Source organism: Pristiophorus japonicus, chromosome 10, assembly GCF_044704955.1.
Source record: "Pristiophorus japonicus isolate sPriJap1 chromosome 10, sPriJap1.hap1, whole genome shotgun sequence".
Taxonomy (NCBI): Eukaryota; Metazoa; Chordata; class Chondrichthyes; family Pristiophoridae; genus Pristiophorus; species Pristiophorus japonicus.
The window spans coordinates 193,819,719-193,840,720 of record NC_091986.1 but is presented as its reverse complement, the minus strand read 5'-3'; the positions used below and the strand labels follow the sequence as shown (position 1 = coordinate 193,840,720).

At 45.1% G+C, this 21,002-nt stretch overlaps 1 protein-coding gene across 1 annotated transcript in view; it reads left to right on the top strand.

Annotated features, from left to right (window-relative positions):
• The window catches only part of atp10a (ATPase phospholipid transporting 10A), a 235,348-nt gene that overhangs the window by 182,902 nt on the left and 31,444 nt on the right, over window positions 1-21,002 (top strand). The window contains exons 11-12 of the mRNA XM_070892454.1: window positions 5,135-5,235; window positions 17,655-17,781. Coding sequence (XP_070748555.1) covers window positions 5,135-5,235; window positions 17,655-17,781 — 228 coding nt within the window. The remainder of the gene's footprint in view (window positions 1-5,134; window positions 5,236-17,654; window positions 17,782-21,002) is intronic.

Genomic DNA, 21,002 nt, shown 5'->3' with positions numbered 1-21,002 from the left:
CTCTGGTTAGAAATCATAGAATCATAGAAATTTATAGCATGCAAGGCAGCCATTTTGGCCCAGCGTGTCCACGCCGGCCGACAAAGAGCTATCCAGCCAAATCCCACTATAAAGTGGTTGGAGATGCCGGAGATTGAACCCGGGACCTCGTACATGCGCTCTACCACTGAGCTATATCCCCACTGACAGACTGCCGTTACTCGAGGCAGGTCATGTAATGTGATGACACCCCCAGGATTCTGAAGGAAACTCCCAAGGTTTTATAATTTAACAAATGCAGCAATTAGGCAACTTTTTTTCTCGTATTTTGGTATTGTTGCTTTAGAAATTGCAGTATATTTACATGTTAATGAAGTATGAGATCAGTCGGCCTCGGAATCCTAAAACAATAACTGCATGAGAAAAAAAACTGTATCTGTGCATTGGTCCCAGCCGCAGTCTTGATGCTCATTCATTGTACAAGAATTGTTCCGAGTCTTGTATGCATTCGCTTTCCTCATTAATCACTTTGCTGTTCCATTGGGAAATCAATAACAATCTTGTGATGAGCTGTTAGGTTACATTGTAAAATCCCCAGTCTGTTGTCTTGGAATTTTGATTGATCGCATTTTAAGAGTGTCCCTTATATGTCTCAGCATTATCATTCCTCTCACTACTGATGGACATCACTCATTTGAGACAGGCATTTAAAATTGTGCCTCAATGGTTAAAAGCACTTTTACATTGTTGCTGGTGCCCACAGGAAGGTCTGCAGCCAATGAGCCAAATTTGCAGTCTACAACCAAACGGTATTGGGCCATTGAAAGAAAAGAAAGGAAGACTTGCATTTATATAGCACCTTGCACGACCTCAGGATGTCCCAAGCGCTTTACAGCCAATGAAGTACTTTTGAAGTGCAGTCACTGTTGTAATGTAGGAAACGCGGCAGCCAATTTGCGCACGGCAAGCTCCCACAGACAGCAATATGATAATGACCAGATAATCTGTTTTAGTGATGTTGATTGAGGGCTAAATATTGACCAGGACATTGGGGATAACTCCCCTGCTCTTCTTCGAAATAGTGCCATGGGATCTTTTACGTCCACCTGAGAGAGCAGACGGGGCCAAAGATGGCACCTCTGACAGTGCAGCACATCTGACACATTGGTGACCCATAGCATCATAGAATCTTGAAGCACAGAATGAGACCATTCGGCCCAGCGTACCTGCTGTCTGAAAGAGCGGTCCAATTTAGTCCCATTCTCCAGCTTTTTCCCCAAAAGCTTGCAAATTAGCCCTCTTCAAGTCCATGTTGAATTGCCTATTGAAAGTTCCCATGGAATCAGCTTCCACCACCCTTTCAGATTGTAACAAATCTCCTGTGTGAACATTTTTTAGCCTCCTTTCCCCTCTTGTGCTTTTGCCGATTATGTTAAATCGATGACTTCTGGTTACTGACCCACTTGCCAGGAGGAAACAGTTTGCTCTTTGAAATAAACCTCATTTGTTTGAATACCTCCGTTAGGTCTCCCATGAAGCTCCACCGCTCTCAGGAGAACAATCCCAACTTCTCCAATCGCACCCATTAGGAAGGAGCTCCACATTTTGACAGCAACTCTGGGTGTTCAGGAAGAGTGGACGGGTGGGATTTGCCTCCTTGATTTCAATAATGTACCCTTTGTGGCAGGAGTAGCTGACACCAGCTGTTGATGGCACACTGTCGGATTGAAACAGTATTATGCAATATTAATAACAAACATGTTAAAGCCTTTGTTTGAAATCCATCGGCGTTTGTTCTTTTGAATCTGTACTTGAAAATAATCAGGCTTTTATATCGTAAATGAATTACATTTGCAGAGCAATGAATAGTGTGGGATATGAAGACAATAATGAAAGGGGAGGTGTGCTTTAATTCTGAACACCTCAATTCGGTTAGTGCTTGATATCCTCTTTGTTTATTCTGAAACGTAAAAAATTTTGTGGCTAATCTTCTCTTGGCATGCCCTATTTATCCTGACATTATTTACTAGTATATTTGACTATGTTAGTTCCGGTGCATCAGTTTTAAGTCGTATTGTGGTGGGGAAGGAAGGAGAGTGCCAGCATTAAACTGAAAGTAGGGTTGAGTATCAAGTGTAGTTGCACTGGAGCAGGTTGGTTAACAGATCTGGCAGAGTCTTTGCGCAATAATTTGTGGTTAACTACAGAACTGTGGCTTCAACTGATTTGATTTCAAGCAGTCTGTAATGTAGTCATGTTGCAGATTTAGCACCACTACTGTTAGTACACTATATTGTACATGTAATGTATGCACCTGCGAGGATGCTCACAGGTTTGTAGAGCTGTTGCATTGTGAGTGGCTTAGCCAGTCACATGATATTCACAAGACTCAATAAAACCCCAGTCAGTTGAGTCTTGGTCATCCACGATGAGGTATGCACTTGTGAGCCTAGTGGATGAACTGGTAATGTGCAGTGTGATTGTTAAACCGTTGTTAATAATAGCAATGTGTTGCTATGATTTCTTAAACAAAGAACCCATGAAGCAAATACATTACTGTATACAATATTCATTCAAAGGTTTTGGACTAAAAGTCCAGGCTCCCAAAGATTCTATACTTGCGTTTCCGCAAATTGCCACAAGTTGCTGGTCGATTTGCAACGTTCTGCCGTTAGCTTCGCAAAAGCGGCATCTTGCACTTAACCTCCCCGTGACTTTCAGGAAGTTGCTGCATTTGCACATTGATTGCCCCTTAAACACAGATGGCCATGCTGATTGTCGGAGATGCAATCTGTCCAACGCGATGCTAATGAATGCGCCTCCAGGCTCCACAAAATTCCTCGCATGCTGCCGGTCACTCACGGTAGAATTTAACTTTGGCGTGCGGCAGAGGAGGAACAAAATGGATGGTAGCAATGGAAAGCAAAATGAGGCAGGGTGTATAAAGGACGGCCGATCCACTACTACCTGCTCTGCACCCTGGCAAAGTAAAGCTTTACCTCCTGAACCTCATCCCACCCAAAGATTTTGCTTCTGGCTCATCTCCATGGAGGAACCGTCGGATTTCTCGCCCACTTGTTGAGCGCCGATCAAATTAAAGAGGCCCACCCACCATCCACCAAAATGACACTATAGTAAAAGCGATCCTCTCCACCTCTCTCTTTTAAAACACTCCATAGAACCTACCACATTGACCAAGTATTTGGTCACCTGTCCTAATGTGTCCTAATGTCTCCTTCTGTCTAATTACAATACTCTGAAGTACCTTGGGACATTTTATTACATAAGAACATAAGAAATAGGAACAGGAGTAGGCCATATTGCCCCTCGAGCCTGCCCCGCCATTCAATAAGATAATGGCTGATCTGATCATGGACTCAGCTCCACTTCCCCGCCCGCTTCCCATATCCCATATCGTTTAAGAAACTGTCTTATTTCTGTCTTAAATTTATTCAATGCCCCAATTTCCACAGCACTCTGAGGCAGCGAATTCCACAGATTTACAACCCTCTGAGAGAAGAAATTTCTCCTCATCTCAGTTTTAAATGGGCGGCCCCTTATTCTAAGATCATGCCCTCTAGTTCTAGTCTTCCCCCATCAGTGGAAACATCCTCCCTGCATCCACCTTGCCAAGCCCCCTCATAATCTTATACATTTCGATAAGATCACCTCTCATTCTTCTGAATTCCAATGAGTAGAGGCCAAACCTACTCAACCTTTCCTCATAAGTCAATATCCTCATCCCCGGAATCAACCTATATTACATTAAATATATAAATATAAATTGTTAAAGGTGATATATAAATATAAGTTGTTATCTGTAATCTCCTCCAGCCTCACAACCCCCCGAGATGTCTGCACTCCTCTAATTCCGCCCTCTACAGCATCCCTGATTATAATCGCTCAACTGTTGGTGGCCGTGCCTTCTGTTGCCGAGGGTCCAAGCTCTGGAACTCCCTCCCTAAACTTCTCTACCTCTCTAGCCCTCTTTCCTCCTTCAAGACGCTTCTTAAAACTTATCTCTTCCTGCGCTAAGTTCTACTTATGCGGCTCGGTGGGTCAATTAAAAAAAAAAAAAATCTCATAATACTCCTGTGAAAGCGCCTTGGGACATTTCACTACGTTAAAGGCGCTTATATAAATACAATTTGTTGTTGTTAAAGGCACTATATAAATGCAAGTTGTGGTTAAACTTCAAAAGTTTTCACCATCTTGTTTGTTCTCTCAACTGCAATATGTACCAATGCAGCATAATGTTTATCTTAAAAGTCACATCGTAAAGATGTATCTGTAACATTAGAGCAAAAAGATGTATAAGCAACATTAAAACCAGATTAAAAAAAGATGTATTAACAACACTTAAAACTGAAAAATAACCGTCTAATTGGACACACTCCAAATAACTGCATTCGACTCCTGAAAGTCTGATGGATCTCTTTTTGTCGGTGGCGACAGCTCTTCCAGCTGTACATTAAATAATAGAAAGCATTTGTGATTTGAGAAATGTGAAGAAGTTCCAGTGTTGCAGGAGATGTTTAATGCGGCAGTTCTGCCTTGTGACTCGCCCCGGCGTGAAATAGTGCTGCCAGTGCCTTAATTACAGTTGATCAATTGGCACCATCATTCACGGACTTGGCCGGGGAGCTGCTCAGCATGTCACGAGTTGGAATCACAGGTCATTCCTGTCTGCACCCCTCCCTTCAGTCGGTGAGATCCGTGTGTTCTCAACCGGGGTTGCTGGAGTGAAGCATTGCCCTCGGCTGAGAACAGAAGATAAAGTGACTCAGACAAACTCACCACCGCTAGAACTGTGCTTCTTTGTGGATCACGCGTTGTGTCGAAAACTGCCTACGGTCCAAACAGTGCTGGAGGCAGATGCTCGAGGCAGTTGAATGACTTAATTAGTTTGGGGGCTGCAGAGAGGGAAGGAGGCTTTGTCATCCTCTTCCAAAAATAGCGTGTTAATTTGTTCAGTTGTGCAGCAGAGTCTTGTGATATAATTTTGTTCAAAAAATAATTTACCATGACCGGTCTAAGCATCTAATTATTTTTATAATGTTTTGAGTTTTTTTTGGCAACTGTGCAGCATGTGGAATGTTGTGTTTTTTTTTTCTTGCACATTTAATTGGTCTTTTTTTCCTTTTCAATTTTGAAGAGAACACAGGTAAACGCACCAGGAAAATCCGGAACAAAACCCAGAATTACCTAAACCAGTACGCCACCGATGGACTCCGGACACTGTGTATAGCCAAGAGGGTGTGTATTCGTTCATGAGAGTTAAAAATCAGTTTAAAAGCTATGATGTATTCTGTGATGGTGGTGCTTGTACCCCAACTGTAGCTTTCAGTTGGTGTATGTGATCAAACCCCCAAAACTCATGTCTTTTATCATTTCCTCTTCCCTCCACACTCTACAACCTCCCACTGCCTACACTAAAATGTTATTTAATTGAACCATTTTGAGGCCTGTTAAATAAAGCAGTGGGTGAATGAGAATATAAAGCATGAAATGAGAATGGACCATCTTCCCCATCACCATCACAAACCTTGTACGATCTCTCCGATCATGTAGTCTACCCACCTGCTTCATCTGCTGAGGGAAGGTCCTGACATCTAAAGAAAGAAAGACTTGCATTTATATAGCGCCTTTCACAACCACCGGACGTCTCAAAGCGCTTTACAGCCAATGAAGTACTTTTGCAGTGCAGTCACTGTTGTAATATGGGAAACACAGCAGCCAATTTGTGCACAGCAAGCTCCCACAAACAGCAATGTGATTCTGACCAGATAATCTGTTTTTTTTTGGGGGGGGGGGGGCAGGGGCGGATATTGATTGAGGGATAAATATTGGCTAGATCGCCAGGGATAGTACCTCTGCTCTTTTGGAACTTGCACGTTTTGTTAACTGCCAAAAATAATTAATAGTGCCACAGGATCTTTTACATCCACTTGAGAAGGCAGGCGGGTTTAATGTATTATCTGAAAGACGGCACCTCCCTCAGTACTGTACTGGAGCATTAGCGCAGATTTTTGTGCTCTAGTCTCTGGTGTGGGACTTGAACCCACAATCTTCCGACTCAGAGGTGAGAGTACTACCACTGAGCCACAGCTTAAAGGATTGACGGTGGATAGGCAATGGCAAACCTTTAAAGAGCATATGGACGAACTTCAGCAATTGCACATCCCTGTCTGGAGTGAAAATAAAACGGGGAAGGTGGCTCAACCGTGGCTAACAAAGGAAAATAAGGATAGTATTAATTCCAAGGAAGGGGCATACAAATTAGCTAGAAAGAGCAGCAAACTGGAGGACTGGGAGAATTTTAGAATTCAGCAGAGGAGGACAAAAGGTTTAATTCAGAGGGGGAAAATAGAGCATGAGAGGAAGCTTGCCGGAAACATAAAAACTGACTGCAAAAGCTTCTATAGATATGTGAAGAGAAAAAGATTAGTGAAGACAAACGTAGGTCCCTTGCAGTCAGATTCATAATGGGGAACAAAGAAATGGCAGACCAATTGAACAGGTACTTTGGTTCTGTCTTCACAAAGGAAAACACAAATAACCTTCCGGATGTACTAGGGGACCGAGGGTCTCGTGAGAAGGAGGAACTGAAGGATATCCTTATTAGGTGGGAAATTGTGTTTGGGAAATTGACGGGTTGAAGGCCGATAAATCCCCAGGGCCTGATAGTCTACATCCCAGAGTACTTAAGGAAGTGGCCATAGAAATAGTGGATGCATTGGTGATTATTTTCCAACAGTCTATCGAGTCTGGATCGGTTCCTATGGACTGGAGGGTAGCTAATGTAACACTACTTTTTAAAAAAGGAGGGAGAGAGAAAACGGGTAATTATAGACCGGTTAGCCTGACATCGGTGGTGGGGAAAATGTTGGAATCAATCATTAAAGATGAAATAGCAGTGCATTTGGAGAGCAGTGATAGGATTGGTCCAAGTCAACATGGATTATGAAAGGGAAATCATGCTTGACAAATCTTCTGGAATATTTTGAGGATGCAACCAGTAGAATGGACAAGGGAGAACCAGTGGATGTGGTGTATTTGGACTTTCAAAAGGCTTTTGACAAGGTCCCACACAGGAGACTGGTGTGCAAAATCAAAGCACATGGTATTGGGGTTAATGTACTGATGTGGATAGAGAACTGGTTGGCAGACAGGAAGCAGAGAGTCGGGATTAACGGATCCTTTTCAGAATGGCAGGCAGTGACTGGTGGAGTGCCGCAGGGCTCAGTGCTGGGACCCCAGCTCTTTACAATATATATTAATGATTTAGATGATGGAATTGAGTGTAGTAGCTCCTAGTTTGCAGATGACACTAAACTTGGTGGTGGTGTGAGCTGTGAGGAGGACACAAAGAGGCTGCAGGGTGACTTGGACAGGTTAGGCGAGTGGGCAAATACATGGCAGATGCAGTATAATGTGGATAAATGTGAGGTTATCCACTTTGGGGGCAAAAACACGAAGGCAGAATATTATCTGAATGGCGGCAGATTAGGAAAAGGGGAGGTACAATGAGACCTGGGTGTCATGGTACATCAGTCATTGAAAATTGGCATGCAGGTACAGCAGGCGGTGAAGAAGGCAAATGGCATGTTGGCTTTCATAGCTAGGTGATTTGAGTATAGGAGCAGGGAGGTCTTACTGCAGTTGTATTAGGGCCTTGGTGAGGCCCCACCTCGAATATTGTGTTGAGTTTTGGTCTCCTAATCTGAGGAAGGACGTTCTTGCTATTGAGGGAGTGCAGTGGAGGTTCACCAGACTGATTCCAGGGATGGCTGGACTGACATATGAGGAGAGACTGGATCACCTGGGCCTTTATACACTGGAGTTTAGAAAGATGAGAGGGGATCTCATAGAAACATATAAGATTCTGACTGGACTAGACAGGCTAAATGCGGAAGAATGTTCCCGATGTTGGGGAAGTCCAGAATCAGGGGACGCAGTCTTAGGATAAGAGACAGGCCGTTTAGGACTGAGATGAGGAGAAACTTCTTCACTCAGAGAGTTGTTAACCTGTGGAATTCCCTGCCGCAGAGAGTTGTTGATGCCAGTTCATTCAAGAGGGAGTTAGATATGGCCCTTACGGCTAAAGGGATCAAGGGGTATGGAGAAAAAGCAGGAAAGGGGTACGGAAGGAATGATCAGCCATGATCTTATTGAATGGTGGTGCAGGCTCGAAGGGCCGAATGGCCTACTCCTGCACCTGTTTTCTATGTTTCTAAGTGCACCTGCCGTTTCCCATTGTTATCAAATCACCACATGGCATCAGTCTATTTTTAGCTCTATTGTCATCAGCCTTATTCAGCTCCTTTCTAAAGGAGTAAGTCACCTCAGACTATCCTACATATGCTCTACTCTATAATCAGCTTTAATTTCTATTTATTAGAGGACTCCATCCCTCTCCCTAATATCTATCTGAAGCTGAACGACACTGTTTGCAACATATTTGACCTTGAAATGAGCTTCCGACCACATATCCGCGGCATAACCAAGACCTCTTATTTCCATCTCCGTAACATCGCCATCTTCACCCTTGCCTCAGCTCATCCGCTGATGAAACCCTCATCTGTGCCTTTGTTACCTTTAGACCAGACGATTCCAACACACTCCTGGCTGGCCTCGCACATTCTACCCTATTCTAATCATATATCCTAACTCTTACCAAATCCCATTCACCCATCACCCCTGTGCTTGCTGACCTACATTGGCTCCCGGTTGAGCAACGGCTTAATTCCAAAATTCCCATCCTTGTTTTCAAATCCCTCTATGGCCTCGCCCATCCCTATCTCTGTTACCTCCTCCAGCCCCACAATCCCTTGAGATATCTGCGCTCCTTTAATTGTGCCATCTTGAGCATCCCTGATTATAATCGCTCAACCATTGGTGGCCGTGCCTTCTGTTGCCTAGGCCCTAAACTCTGGAATTCCTTGCCAAAACCTCACCGCATCTCTTCCTTTAAGACACTCCTTAAAACCTGCCTCTTTGACCCATCTGCCCTAATTTCTCCTTATGTGGCTCAGTGTCAAATGCTTTTTGTTACCGTTCCTATGAAGCGCCTTTGACATAGACATAGACATAGACATAGAAAATAGGTGCAGGGGTAGGCCATTCAGCCCTTCTAGCCTGCACCGCCATTCAATGAGTTCATGGCTGAACATGCAACTTCAGTACCCCATTCCTGCTTTCTCACCATACCCCTTGATCCTCCTAGTAGTAAGGACTACATCTAACTCCCTTTTGAATATATTTAGTGAATTGGCCTCAACTACTTTCTGTGGTAGAGAATTCCACAGGTTCACCACTCTCTGGGTGAAGAAGTTTCTCCTCATCTCGGTCCTAAATGGCTTACCCCTTATCCTTAGACTGTGACTCCTGGTTCTGGACTTCCCTAACATTGGGAACATTCTTCCTGCATCTAACTTGTCTAAACCCGTCAGAATTTTAAACGTTTCTATGAGGTCCCCTCTCATTCTTCTGAACTCCAATGAATACAAGCCCAGTTGATCTAGTCTTTCTTGATAGGTCAGTCCCACCATCTCGGGAATCAGTCTGGTGAATCTTCGCTGCACTCCCTCAATAGCAAGAATGTCCTTCCTCAAGTTCGGAGACCAAAACTGTACACAATACTCCAGGTGTGGCCTCACCAAGGCCCTGTACAACTGTAGCAACACCTCCCTGCCCCTGTACTCAAATCCCCTCGCTATGAAGGCCAACATGCCATTTGCTTTCTTAACCGCCTGCTGTACCTGCATGCCAACCTTCAATGACTGATGTACCATGACACCCAGGTCTCGTTGCACCTCCCCTTTTCCTAATCTGTCACCATTCAGATAATAGTCTGTCTCTCTGTTTTTACCACCAAAGTGGATAACCTCACATTTATCCACATTATACTTCATCTGCCATGCATTTGCCCACTCACTTAACCTATCCAAGTCACTCTGCAGCCTCATAGCATCCTCCTCGCAGCTCACACTGCCACCCAACTTAGTGTCATCCGCAAATTTGGAGATACTACATTTAATCCCCTCGTCTAAATCATGAATGTACAATGTAAACAGCTGGGGCCCCAGCACAGAACCTTGCGGTACCCCACTAGTCACTGCCTGCCATTCTGAAAAGTACCCATTTACTCCTACTCTTCTCTTCCTGTCTGACAACCAGTTCTCAATCCACGTCAGCACACTACCCCCAATCCCATGTGCTTTAACTTTGCACATTAATCTCTTGTGTGGGACCTTGTCGAAAGCCTTCTGAAAGTCCAAATAAACCACATCAACTGGTTCTCCCTTGTCCACTTTACTGGAAACATCCTCAAAAAATTCCAGAAGATTTGTCAAGCATGATTTCCCTTTCACAAATCCATGCTGACTTGGACCTATCATGTCAACTCTTTCCAAATGCGCTGCTATGACATCGTTAATAATTGATTCCATCATTTTACCGAGGTCAGGCTGACCGGTCTATAATTCCCTGTTTTCTCTCTCCCTCCTTTTTTTAAAAGTGGGGTAACATTGGCTACCCTCCACTCGATAGGAACTGATCCAGAGTCAATGGAATGTTGGAAAATGACTGTCAATACATCCGCTATTTCCAAGGCCACCTCCTTAAGTACTCTGGGATGCAGTCCATCAGGCCCTGGGGATTTATCGGCCTTCAATCCCATCAATTTCCCCAACACAATTTCCTGACTAATAAAGATTTCCCTCAGTTCCTCCTCCTTACTAGACCCTCTGACCCCTTTTATATCCGGAAGGTTGTTTGTGTCCTCCTTAGTGAATACCGAACCAAAGTACTTGTTCAATTGGTCTGCCATTTCTTTGTTCCCCATTATGACTTCCCCTGATACTGACTGCAGGGGACCTACGTTTGTCTTTACTAACCTTTTTCTCTTTACATATCTGTAGAAACTTTTGCAATCCGCCTTAATGTTCCCTGCAAGCTTCTTCTCGTACTCCATTTTCCCTGCCCTAATCAAACCCTTTATCCTCCTCTGCTGAGTTCTAAATTTCTCCCAGTCCCCGGGTTCGCTGCTATTTCTGGCCAATTTGTATGCCACTTCCTTGGCTTTAATACTATCCCTGATTTCCCTTGATAGCCACAGTTGAGCCACCTTCCCTTTTTTATTTTTACGCCAGACAGGAATGTACAATTGTTGTAGTTCATCCATGCGGTCTCTAAATGTCTGCCATTGCCCATCCACAGTCAACCCCTTAAGTATCATTCGCCAATCTATCCTAGCCAATTCACGCCTCATACCTTCAAAGTTACCCTTCTTTAAGTTCTGGACCATGGTCTCTGAATTAACTGTTTCATTCTCCATCCTAATGCAGAATTCCACCATATTATTGTCACTCTTCCCCAAGGGGCCTCGCACAACGAGATTGCTAATTAATCCTCTCTCATTACACAACACCCAGTCTAAGATGGCCTCCCCCCTAGTTGGTTCCTCGACATATTGGTCTAGAAAACCATCCCTTATGCACTCCAGGAAATCCTCCTCCACCGTATTGCTTCCAGTTTGGCTCGCCCAATCTATGTGCATATTAAAGTCACCCATTATAACTGCTGCACCTTTATTGCATGCACCCCTAATTTCCTGTTTGATGCCCTCCCCAACATCACTACTACTTTTTGGAGGTCTGTACACAACTCCCACTAACGTTTTTTGCCCTTTGGTGTTCTGCAGCTCTACCCATATAGATTCCACATCATCCAAGCTAATGTCTTTCCTAACTATTGCATTAATCTCCTCTTTAACCAGCAATGCTACCCCACCTCCTTTTCCTTTTATTCTATCCTTCCTGAATGTTGAATACCCCTGGATGTTGAGTTCCCAGCCCTGATCATCCTGGAGCCACGTCTCCGTAATCCCAATCACATCATATTTGTTGACATCTATTTGCACAGTTAATTCATCCACCTTATTGCGGATACTCCTTGCATTAAGACACAAAGCCTTCAGGCTTGTTTTTTTAACACCCTTTGTCCTTTTAGAATTTTGCTGTACAGTGGCCCTTTTTGTTCTTTGCCTTGGGTTTCTCTGCCCTCCACTTTTCCTCATCTCCTTTCTGTCTTTTGCTTTGGACGTTGACTGCGTTAAAGGCACTATATAAATACAAGTAGTTGTTCTTGCTTGAGTCAGCAAATTTAGGAAGAAACATCAGGCCCTGATTTTAACTCCAGGTGGATTCATAAAATCCTAGAATAGTACAGCACAGAAGGAGGCCATTCGGCCCATCAAGTCTGTGCCAGCTCGTTTGAAGAGTAATCCAGTTAGTCCCACTCCCCTGCTCTTTTCCCCATATACCTGCAATTTTTTCTCCTTCAAGTATTTTGAAGGCAGTCTGGTTCTTTTGCCAATCACCTTAAATCTGTGGTACCTGATTATCGACCTTTCAGTCATTGGAAACGGTTTTCCCACTCAGGCGTGAGTTAAAATAACAGTCGGGTCTCAATGATGTCATCAGGCCACAACATGTATATGTAAAGGAGGGGGAGTGGCGGGGGGGGGAGAAATTTGTGTGGTTTGCGCCACCCGTTAGCACCACAAGATGTTTGAGAGCTTTAACGCCACCTAATGCCAGTTCCAGCGCCGCACGCCATTTCAGTCTTACTAGTAGCGCTGCTGGTGAACTTGCTCACCAGGGACCTTGCCATCGTGGAAATCGTGATGTCAGTGAGAGTGCAACGCTCGCTGGACGCTCGATTTCCCAACTTCCTTATAGCCAATGGACTTACCGGCTGGAGTTAACAACGACTGGTTGAGATGGCAAGCAGCAGCAGGAAGCCGGCTCCAGCGAAGTTATTTAAAGGGATCCTCACCAATCACTCACACCTGATGGGTTTGTGAAGCTTACGTCACTGTGCGTTAGTTCCTACTACTGCAAAAGTTTTCTTTAGTAATTTCAAGATTCTTTGGCATCAGGAGTGTTCTGGCAAGTACAAAACGGCATAATTATTTCTGGAAAGATTCAAACTACGACACTTGCTAAGATTAATGGGGGCTGTACTAGCAGTCAACTTCGCCCTCCAAGATCTACGGCAGAGGGAACAGAAGCATCGAGAAAGACGGGATCATGTGCGCAGAGGGAGGAGTGAGGCCATCTGGGCTCTCAACAAGAGGCCTTGCCCTTCGAGAGCACTTTTCCAACCTTCAATTAAGCAAGGAGCAGTGAATTAAAAAGCTCTGCTTCGCCTTGGAGGGGGTCACAGAACTCTGCCACCTCCTGCAAATAGACCACCAGCCTCAGACCAGGGTGACCACGGCTCTCAGTGGCAGTCAAGGTCACCGTGGCCCTCAATTTCTTCGCCAGCGGATCCTTCCAGTCTGCGGCAGGAGACATAGCTAACATTGCGCAGTTTGCCATCCATTGTTGCATCCGGGAGGTCACTGAGGCTCTCTACAGTAGGAGAAGGGAGTACTTTGGCTTCCCCAGCACCAGAGAGAAGCAGGGCGAGCATGCATGTGTCTTTGCCAGGATAACGGGATTCCCGATGGTGTCGGGCACCGTTGACTGCATCCACGCGCTTTTGCGGGCACTGCATGACAAGTGTGAGATCTTCTGTAACCTCAAAGGCTTCCACTCCCTTAATGTGCAGCTGGTGTGCGACCACACACAGCGAAACCTCACCGTCAATGCCCACTATCCTGGCAGCAACTACGATGCCTTCATTCAATGCCAGACCGGTATACCAGCACTCTTCCAGCCAGCTCTCCACCTAGTTCATGACTCCCATCCGCAAATCCAACACTCCTGACAGCACTCGCATAATGAGAGCCATGCTGCCACCAGAAACATCATCGAGCGGACCATCGGCTTGTTGAAGCAACAGTTCCACTGCCTTGACCGCTCAGGAGGAGCACCCCAGTGCTCGCCAGAGCGCGTGTCCCATCTCATGGTGTTCTGCTTCATGCTCCACAACTTGGCCATCATGAGGGCACAGCCCTTGCCGCCATGGATTGCGGAACCACCTGACGAGGAGGGAGAGGGGAGACAGCAAGATAATCGGCCTTCCGCACAGGCTGTCCACAACCAGCTCATCAGACTACGATTCGAATGAATGATACCCCGGATCCCCGTTGCCCCATCACACCATCCCTGGCACACAGAGTCTTCCTGAGCACAAAGGTGAAATGAGAGAGACCACAAACATTCCAAACACCATAAATAAACTTATCTATAAACATATCACACATCTTACATGAATTCTAATAATTAATGACCCTTGTGCCTGCCATAGTTGAACAGCTGTCATTGGGTGCAAGGTGTGAGTGTTGCTAGGTAGATATTGTTGGTGGGTGAGTGCTGGGGGTGTGGTGCATTGAGCCAGCAGTGTGTGAAGCTTGTGGTACAAATGGTGGTATGTAGCATTTGTTGATGCCTTTGCTCACCCTGACCACCCATATGAGCTCATGAAACTTCTTCACTCATTAAAATGATTGCAGTCATGATTCTAGTCTAAAACCCCAAACTCATTGGCGTTGCACTGAAAAGATGGACCAGTGTCGGGTGCAGTCAAAACTCAAGTAATGATTGCTACGGGATTTTTTTCACTACTTAAAGGGGAGGTTCATTGATGCTGCAGCAGCTCATTCTCAGCACTGTTGGGTGTGTAGCTGCCTCAACAACCATAAGAAGGGGTGTGGGTGTGGGTCCTGGGGGCCACAGTGCTGCCCATGACGTGGTGTGCCACCTCCCTGCACTTGGTCCAGCAGACTTGTGGCGAGGACGTCCTGCCCATTGGCACAGGACCGCCCGCCTTTTCTCCACCCCTAAAACCAGTGCCTCCATAGTTTCATCGGAAAACCTCTGGGCTCTCTCCCTGAGGTGGCGATCTACCGTCAGGATTTGCAAATAGGCACTTCGTCTCCTTGTCCCCCTTCTTATGGTTGTTGAGGCAGCTACACACCCAACAGTGCTGAGAATGAGCTGCTGCAGCATCAATGAACCTCCCCTTTAAGTAGTGAAAAAATCCCGTGGCAATCATTACTTGAGTTTTGACTGCACCCGACACTGGTCCATCTTTTCAGTGCAACGCCAATGAGTTTGGGTTTTTAGACTAGAATCATGATTGCAATCATTTTAATGAGGAGTGAGGACGAATTTTGCGTGCAGTCTAGACGATTTTCATCTGGCGTTAGTTACTTAACCATTTTTAGTCTAAAAAGTGCTCATTCCTTGGCTATAACAAATTTCTAGCCCTCGAGTGTCATGGGGATAAAACAACAGAAGGGGAAACAAATGAAACCGAGATTGTGCCAGGCAACTTGTGAGGGGAGAAGAATGGGAGTTAGAGATAACCTTTGCAAAGACCAGGGAACAGACCACGAGAATAACTAAAGCAAAACCTTTCTTCTAATATAAGATATCAACTTTGGTGCCTTTAGAACTTCAAGCAGTTTGTTTGTTTTGTTATTAGCTGTTGCCTGCACAAACACTCCTTCAGCACAGAGGGGCATAAATAAATTAGTGGGCTATTTTTACAACTTCAGTAGCAGTTTGAACTGGAGCCCCTACCCTCTCGAGTGGCTCTCCAGAGTAAGCACCAAGATTTCAGGAATGTCGGGAAGTGGGATATAAACCTAGGGGGGTCACACTACCATCAGATAAAGCTCGTAACTGCAGCCTGGCTGTTTTAATCTTTTGCAATTTAAAATGACGAGCACTTTATATTGTTTTATCAAGTCCATTAATCCAATATATGTTGCACTTTCAGTCTTTTGCTGCACACTTGAAGCAACTATATTGAATTGATAAGACAAAAATAAAGAACAAATGCATAATAATGAAGAAAGAAAATACATTTCCTTCAGAGGAAAGCTGAGATCTGCATTAAACAGAAATGTAACAAATAAAATGCAATTATTCATCATTTCAAAGACTTAAGATTAATGCATATATACATTTTAAAATTGGGATCAGTAGTTTTCATAAGATGTATTGCACACTACAATTTCAAGATTTTACGTTAGCTGATGAAAACTTTGGCCTATAAATTCGGGTCATTTGCGCCTTCCACGACTTTACGACTGGGCGCGGAGCTGCTAACGACTCCCGTTAAATTCGGCTGGTGTTGAGCAGCGGCGGTAACCCGTAGCGCCACCTGGCGTATGCTGACGTCATCACCATGCACAGTGCCCTGGACCCTAAATTGGGTATCTTGCCCCTGAAGCTGTGCGGGGCGATGACAGCGACAGCTGTACAGGGTAGCCGCTCGCTCGCGGGGCGAAACTTAAAGGGGAGGTGTGCTGCGCTTTAAAACAAAAAATTAGCCACATTTTTTTTCCTGTGCCCTGTTGGCGCGATCGGTCAGCCCGGCACTCTGCTTCAGTGCCGGGCTGTTGGCACGGTACTCCTGCTCCCCGGTGGTCCAGGTAGGACCTTTTTTTTCAGCGACAGAGCATGCAGCTTGGGCCCTTCCCTTTAATTCAGGGAAGAGCCCTTCCTACGCGGCAGCGCTACGCGATCTAGTGCGTAGCGCTCCTGAGCCGTGCGCCCCACTCCCAATGCATCCGCCCCGCTACCGCACCAGAAAGGAAGTGGAGTGCTTGATTTTGCGCTCCACTTCCTTTCGGGGGCGGTAACCCCAATTTCTCACGAGGGGCAAGATTTCTGCGCCCGGCGCAAAGTCTTGTGTCTCGCGAGTGTTACCGGCTCCAAATGGGGCAGTACCCAATTTGTCCCCGTTTGTTTCCATTCAAATAAAAAGCATGACATTTTAGTCGTGGTTGGGTGAGGAAGCAACCTGTCAGCACCCATCCTGAGGACTCCTCTTTCCTGCTTAATATTACTCGCTGCACTCTTGTCTCTTCACAGACTTGTTTTGCTAACATTAGTGCAGGGAAATCCCAGCTTCACATTACGAAAAAAAGGAATTTGCATTTATATCGCAAATTTCACAACCTCAGCAGGTCCCAAAGCGCTTTACAGTAAATGAATTACTTTATTGAAGTGCAGTCACTGTTGTAATTATGGGATCGCGGCAGCCAGTTTGCGCACAGCAAGCTCCCACAAGCAACATTGAGATAATGACCAGATAATCTGATTTACTGATTGATTGGTTGAGGGATAAATTTTGGCCAGGACACCAGGACGTCGTTTTCTTTTCATTCGTTCATGGGATGCGGACATCATTAGCAAGGCCAGCATTTATTGCCCATCCCTAATTGCCCCTGAGAAGGGAGTGGTGAGCCGCCTTCTTGAACCGCTGCAGTCCATGTGGAGAAGGCATTCCCACAGTGCTGTTAGGGAGGGCGTTCCAGGATTTTGACCCAGCGACGAAGGAACGCCGATATATATCCAAGTCAGGATGGTGTGTGACTTGGAGGGGAACTTGCAGGTGATGGTGCTCCACTTTAACTGGCATTTGGACCCTTCTGCGCAGGTATGTAAGCACATATGTTCAGAGGCCCCATTTTGATGTGGTGGCAGGAGAATAACCTGGGTCTGTCACCTTGGTATAACGGTGTCCTTTGTTTTTTTTTAATTCCTGTGGGTATTGCCATATGCTGATCAGTTGCACTTTTTTGCAGGCTGAGTTATGATCAGTCATTTATGATTGTTATACCTGATAATCCTTGTTTCAAAAAGTCTTTAAATAATTCAAAAAAACACCATTCGTTTTTGTCTGAAGTTTGTCGGTTGTCTTCATTTCAGGTCTTGCGTAAGGAAGAATATGCACGTTGGCTGGAAAGTCATTTGGAGGCCGAATCTTCTGTTGAAAATAGGGACGAGCTGCTGTTCCAGTCGGCAGTATGCCTGGAGACTGACCTTCAGCTGTTAGGTATGGGGTATCCCTGGGGTGTTATCAAAGGCCTTAGATAAGCAAATTTGTGCCATGATGCATTCTTTAAAAGCATGTCATAGGCAAGAATTACCGCATGTTTACCTTTGAAACTCCGCACCCATGGAGAAACTTCAATCTACGGGGATTTTCCTCCAAGTTGATCATCATTAATAGAGCTTCTATAAAAAGGACAACCACGAGATAATAACCTCCATCAATTAGATAAAAATAGATGTTTGCTCGACGCAAGAAGAAATTCATTCTTGCCGGTGCATCAAGACCATCTGTTCTGTTTCCATGTGCCCTACGTTTGCACTGTGTGAGAAATATAGACATGCTGAGCGTACCTGTGGGGTGGCTCCCGCGTTTCCCAGTGTAGAGGTGAACCATACAGATTTGTAATTTTTATGGAACCCAGTATATTTCTGTCACTGGATTTTAATTGAAGACTCTTGCCATTTTGGCCCTATTTTCAGAAACTGTCCTGTTACACATTCAAAAGCAGAATATTATTTGCATTATGTACCTGAGCTTAGAACCTTTGTAGGAAAGGTGTGTGCATGATAAGATATGGATCATGATGTAGGCATGATACTGGGTACTTGCATCAAACTGATAACTAAATATAAAATAATGGCAGTGGTTGCAAAACCAAAAATAACATGAAGAGGTCCACAGTAGTTCAGAGAGATTTCTGACCATTGTACCTTGAAGAAATCGCAATCTGGACAATGCAACTATTTCCGTTAATTTTACAAAGCATATACTATGAATTTCATGGGTCACTTTTAACAATAGCAAGTTCCTTGGCAACTATTTATTTTAAGGGTCGTGCATGTTAATGTGCAATGTTGGTGTAAAGATTGAGTGATAATCTAGACTGGAGTCATCATCATAGGCAGTGCCTCGAGTCGAGGATGACTTGCTTCCTCGTCAAAAAGTTCACAGATGTTTCAATGATGGACCTAAAATTCCAGGACCGAACTAAATCTTGAAGGATGGAAGATGCCTGTGCTTGGATTTTTTAAACGTGTGGTGACCGTTGCATACCAGCCACCACACAGGCTTGACAGTGCTAGATCTTGGTCCAGTAGCAAGGATTAACCAAGACGAATGGTCCAGCTCTACTGCACGGACCCAGTGCGCGCACATATCGCAGTGTGGGCTGGCCCGTGCTGGCCCTGGGCCCTTGCCTCTTCTGGGCCCCGAACTCCCGCCTCTCCTGGGCCCCGATCACGTCCCTCTACAATCTCTCGCCGCTCCTTCGCCCCGACCTCGCCGCTGCTGCAGTACCTGCCCACGCTCCAATCACCGATCTGGACCTTGGCGACGTCACTCTTCACTGCCGTTGCTCTCCTACTCCACCACATGTTGCTCCCTGGAGGGGTATGCCGCCACACTGCTCCTTATGCTCCCCGGCCTGCTCCGGTGGTGCTCGCAGGCAGGGGGCCACTCAGACTGCTGGGCTAGACTGGAGTACATCACCACTGTATAGTATGTAGGACTATTTGTTAAGTTAACACTCACAATTTAAATATGAATCCCACAACTACTTTTAAATTTCCCTGGAAAAAATCGCCAAGCATTGAAAAATAATTTCCTGCAATCTGGAACTCGGAGAGTGGTGGGTCCACTGTAAACTGAGTGAAGCTTGAGTTGTTCATTGGTACCTGAGACAGGAAATGAAGTTATTTAAATAGTGGATATAAAATATATTCCAGTTTGATCTGTTGCTGTCGATAGAAGCAATAACGGGTATACGTATTATAAACGCATTTTCAGTGAAGCATTCCTTTTTTTTTGACAAAAGACTACAGGCGCGAAATTCGTCCTGGGTGGTGATGTAAAACGGGCTCCTTGTACACGGTATTTAGTTCCATTGACTGCAATGTGACTGAATATCAGGCACTGTGTATAACAGGCGGTTGATCCCTTACCGCTCATTTTACACCACCCCCCCCCCCCGCCGCCCCAGATGAATTTCAAAGCCAACGTTTTACTTTCCAGTAATCCTCTGCAGTTTTAAAAAATATTATCACATCAAATGGTCATTTGATAAATCGCATCTGCCATGATGTGGGTGGATAGTTGCTGTTTGGAAAAGTTTGCATCAGTAATGGAATTTCAACATGAAAACTCAACATTTTTAAAGCTTAAAAAAAAATGGTCAAGGTCATAAGTACACCCATGGGCTTGGATGGCTAAAGCTTCGTCCTTGATTTATAATGTCATCTGACCCCTCTGCGTCAGAAGCTGATCTTTTGTGGAACACTGTAGGCGCCAACGCAGGCAGAGCAACTGCTGACTTCATGTATCGGGTGTTTTGTGCTACTTTTAGTTACAAAACTGTTTGCGATCGTGTCAAGTCTGACTGTATATGCACAGTACACCTCAATTCAGCGCTCCCAGTGAATCAGTGTCTGTGTGTAACACTCTCGTCAGACTCTGACAGTCTCCGGGATTCACAGTAGCACAACTGACTCCCAGTTTCTTGTTCAGGCTTTGGCCTTGCAGCTTCCATTCAATTCCCAGTCTCCCATTAGCTGTTCAAGAAGATTTCCTTCTGTAACTTTAACAAAGTAAAGTATGCTACACGGGGTCTTGTATAATACATTGGGATGCTTACAAACATATAAACATTGAAAATAGGTGCAGGAGTAGGCCATTCAGTCCTTTGAGCCTGCACCACCATTCAATAAGATCATGGCTGATCATTCCCTCAGTACCCCTTTCCTGCTTTCTCTCCATACCCCTTGATCCCCTTAGCCATAAGGGCCCTATCTAACTCCCTCTTGAATATATCCAATGATCTGGCATCAACAACTCTCTGCGGCAGAGAATTCCACAGGTTAACAACTCTCTGAGTGAAGCAGTTTCTCCTCATCTCAGTCCTAAATGGTCTACCCCTTATCCTAAGACTGTGTCCCCTGGTTCTGGACTTCCCAACATCAGGAACATTCTACCCGCATCTAACCTGTCCCGTCCCGTCAGAATCTTATACGTTTCTATGAGATCCCCTCTCATCCTTCTAAACTCCAATGTATAAAGGCCCAGTTGATCCAGTCTCTCCTCATATGTCAGTCCTGCCATCTCGGGAATCAGTCTGGTGAACCTTCGCTGCACTCCCTCAATAGCAAGAACGTCCTTCCTCAGATTAGGAGACCAAAACTGAACATAATATTCCAGGTGAGGCCTCACCAAGGCCCTGTACAACTGCA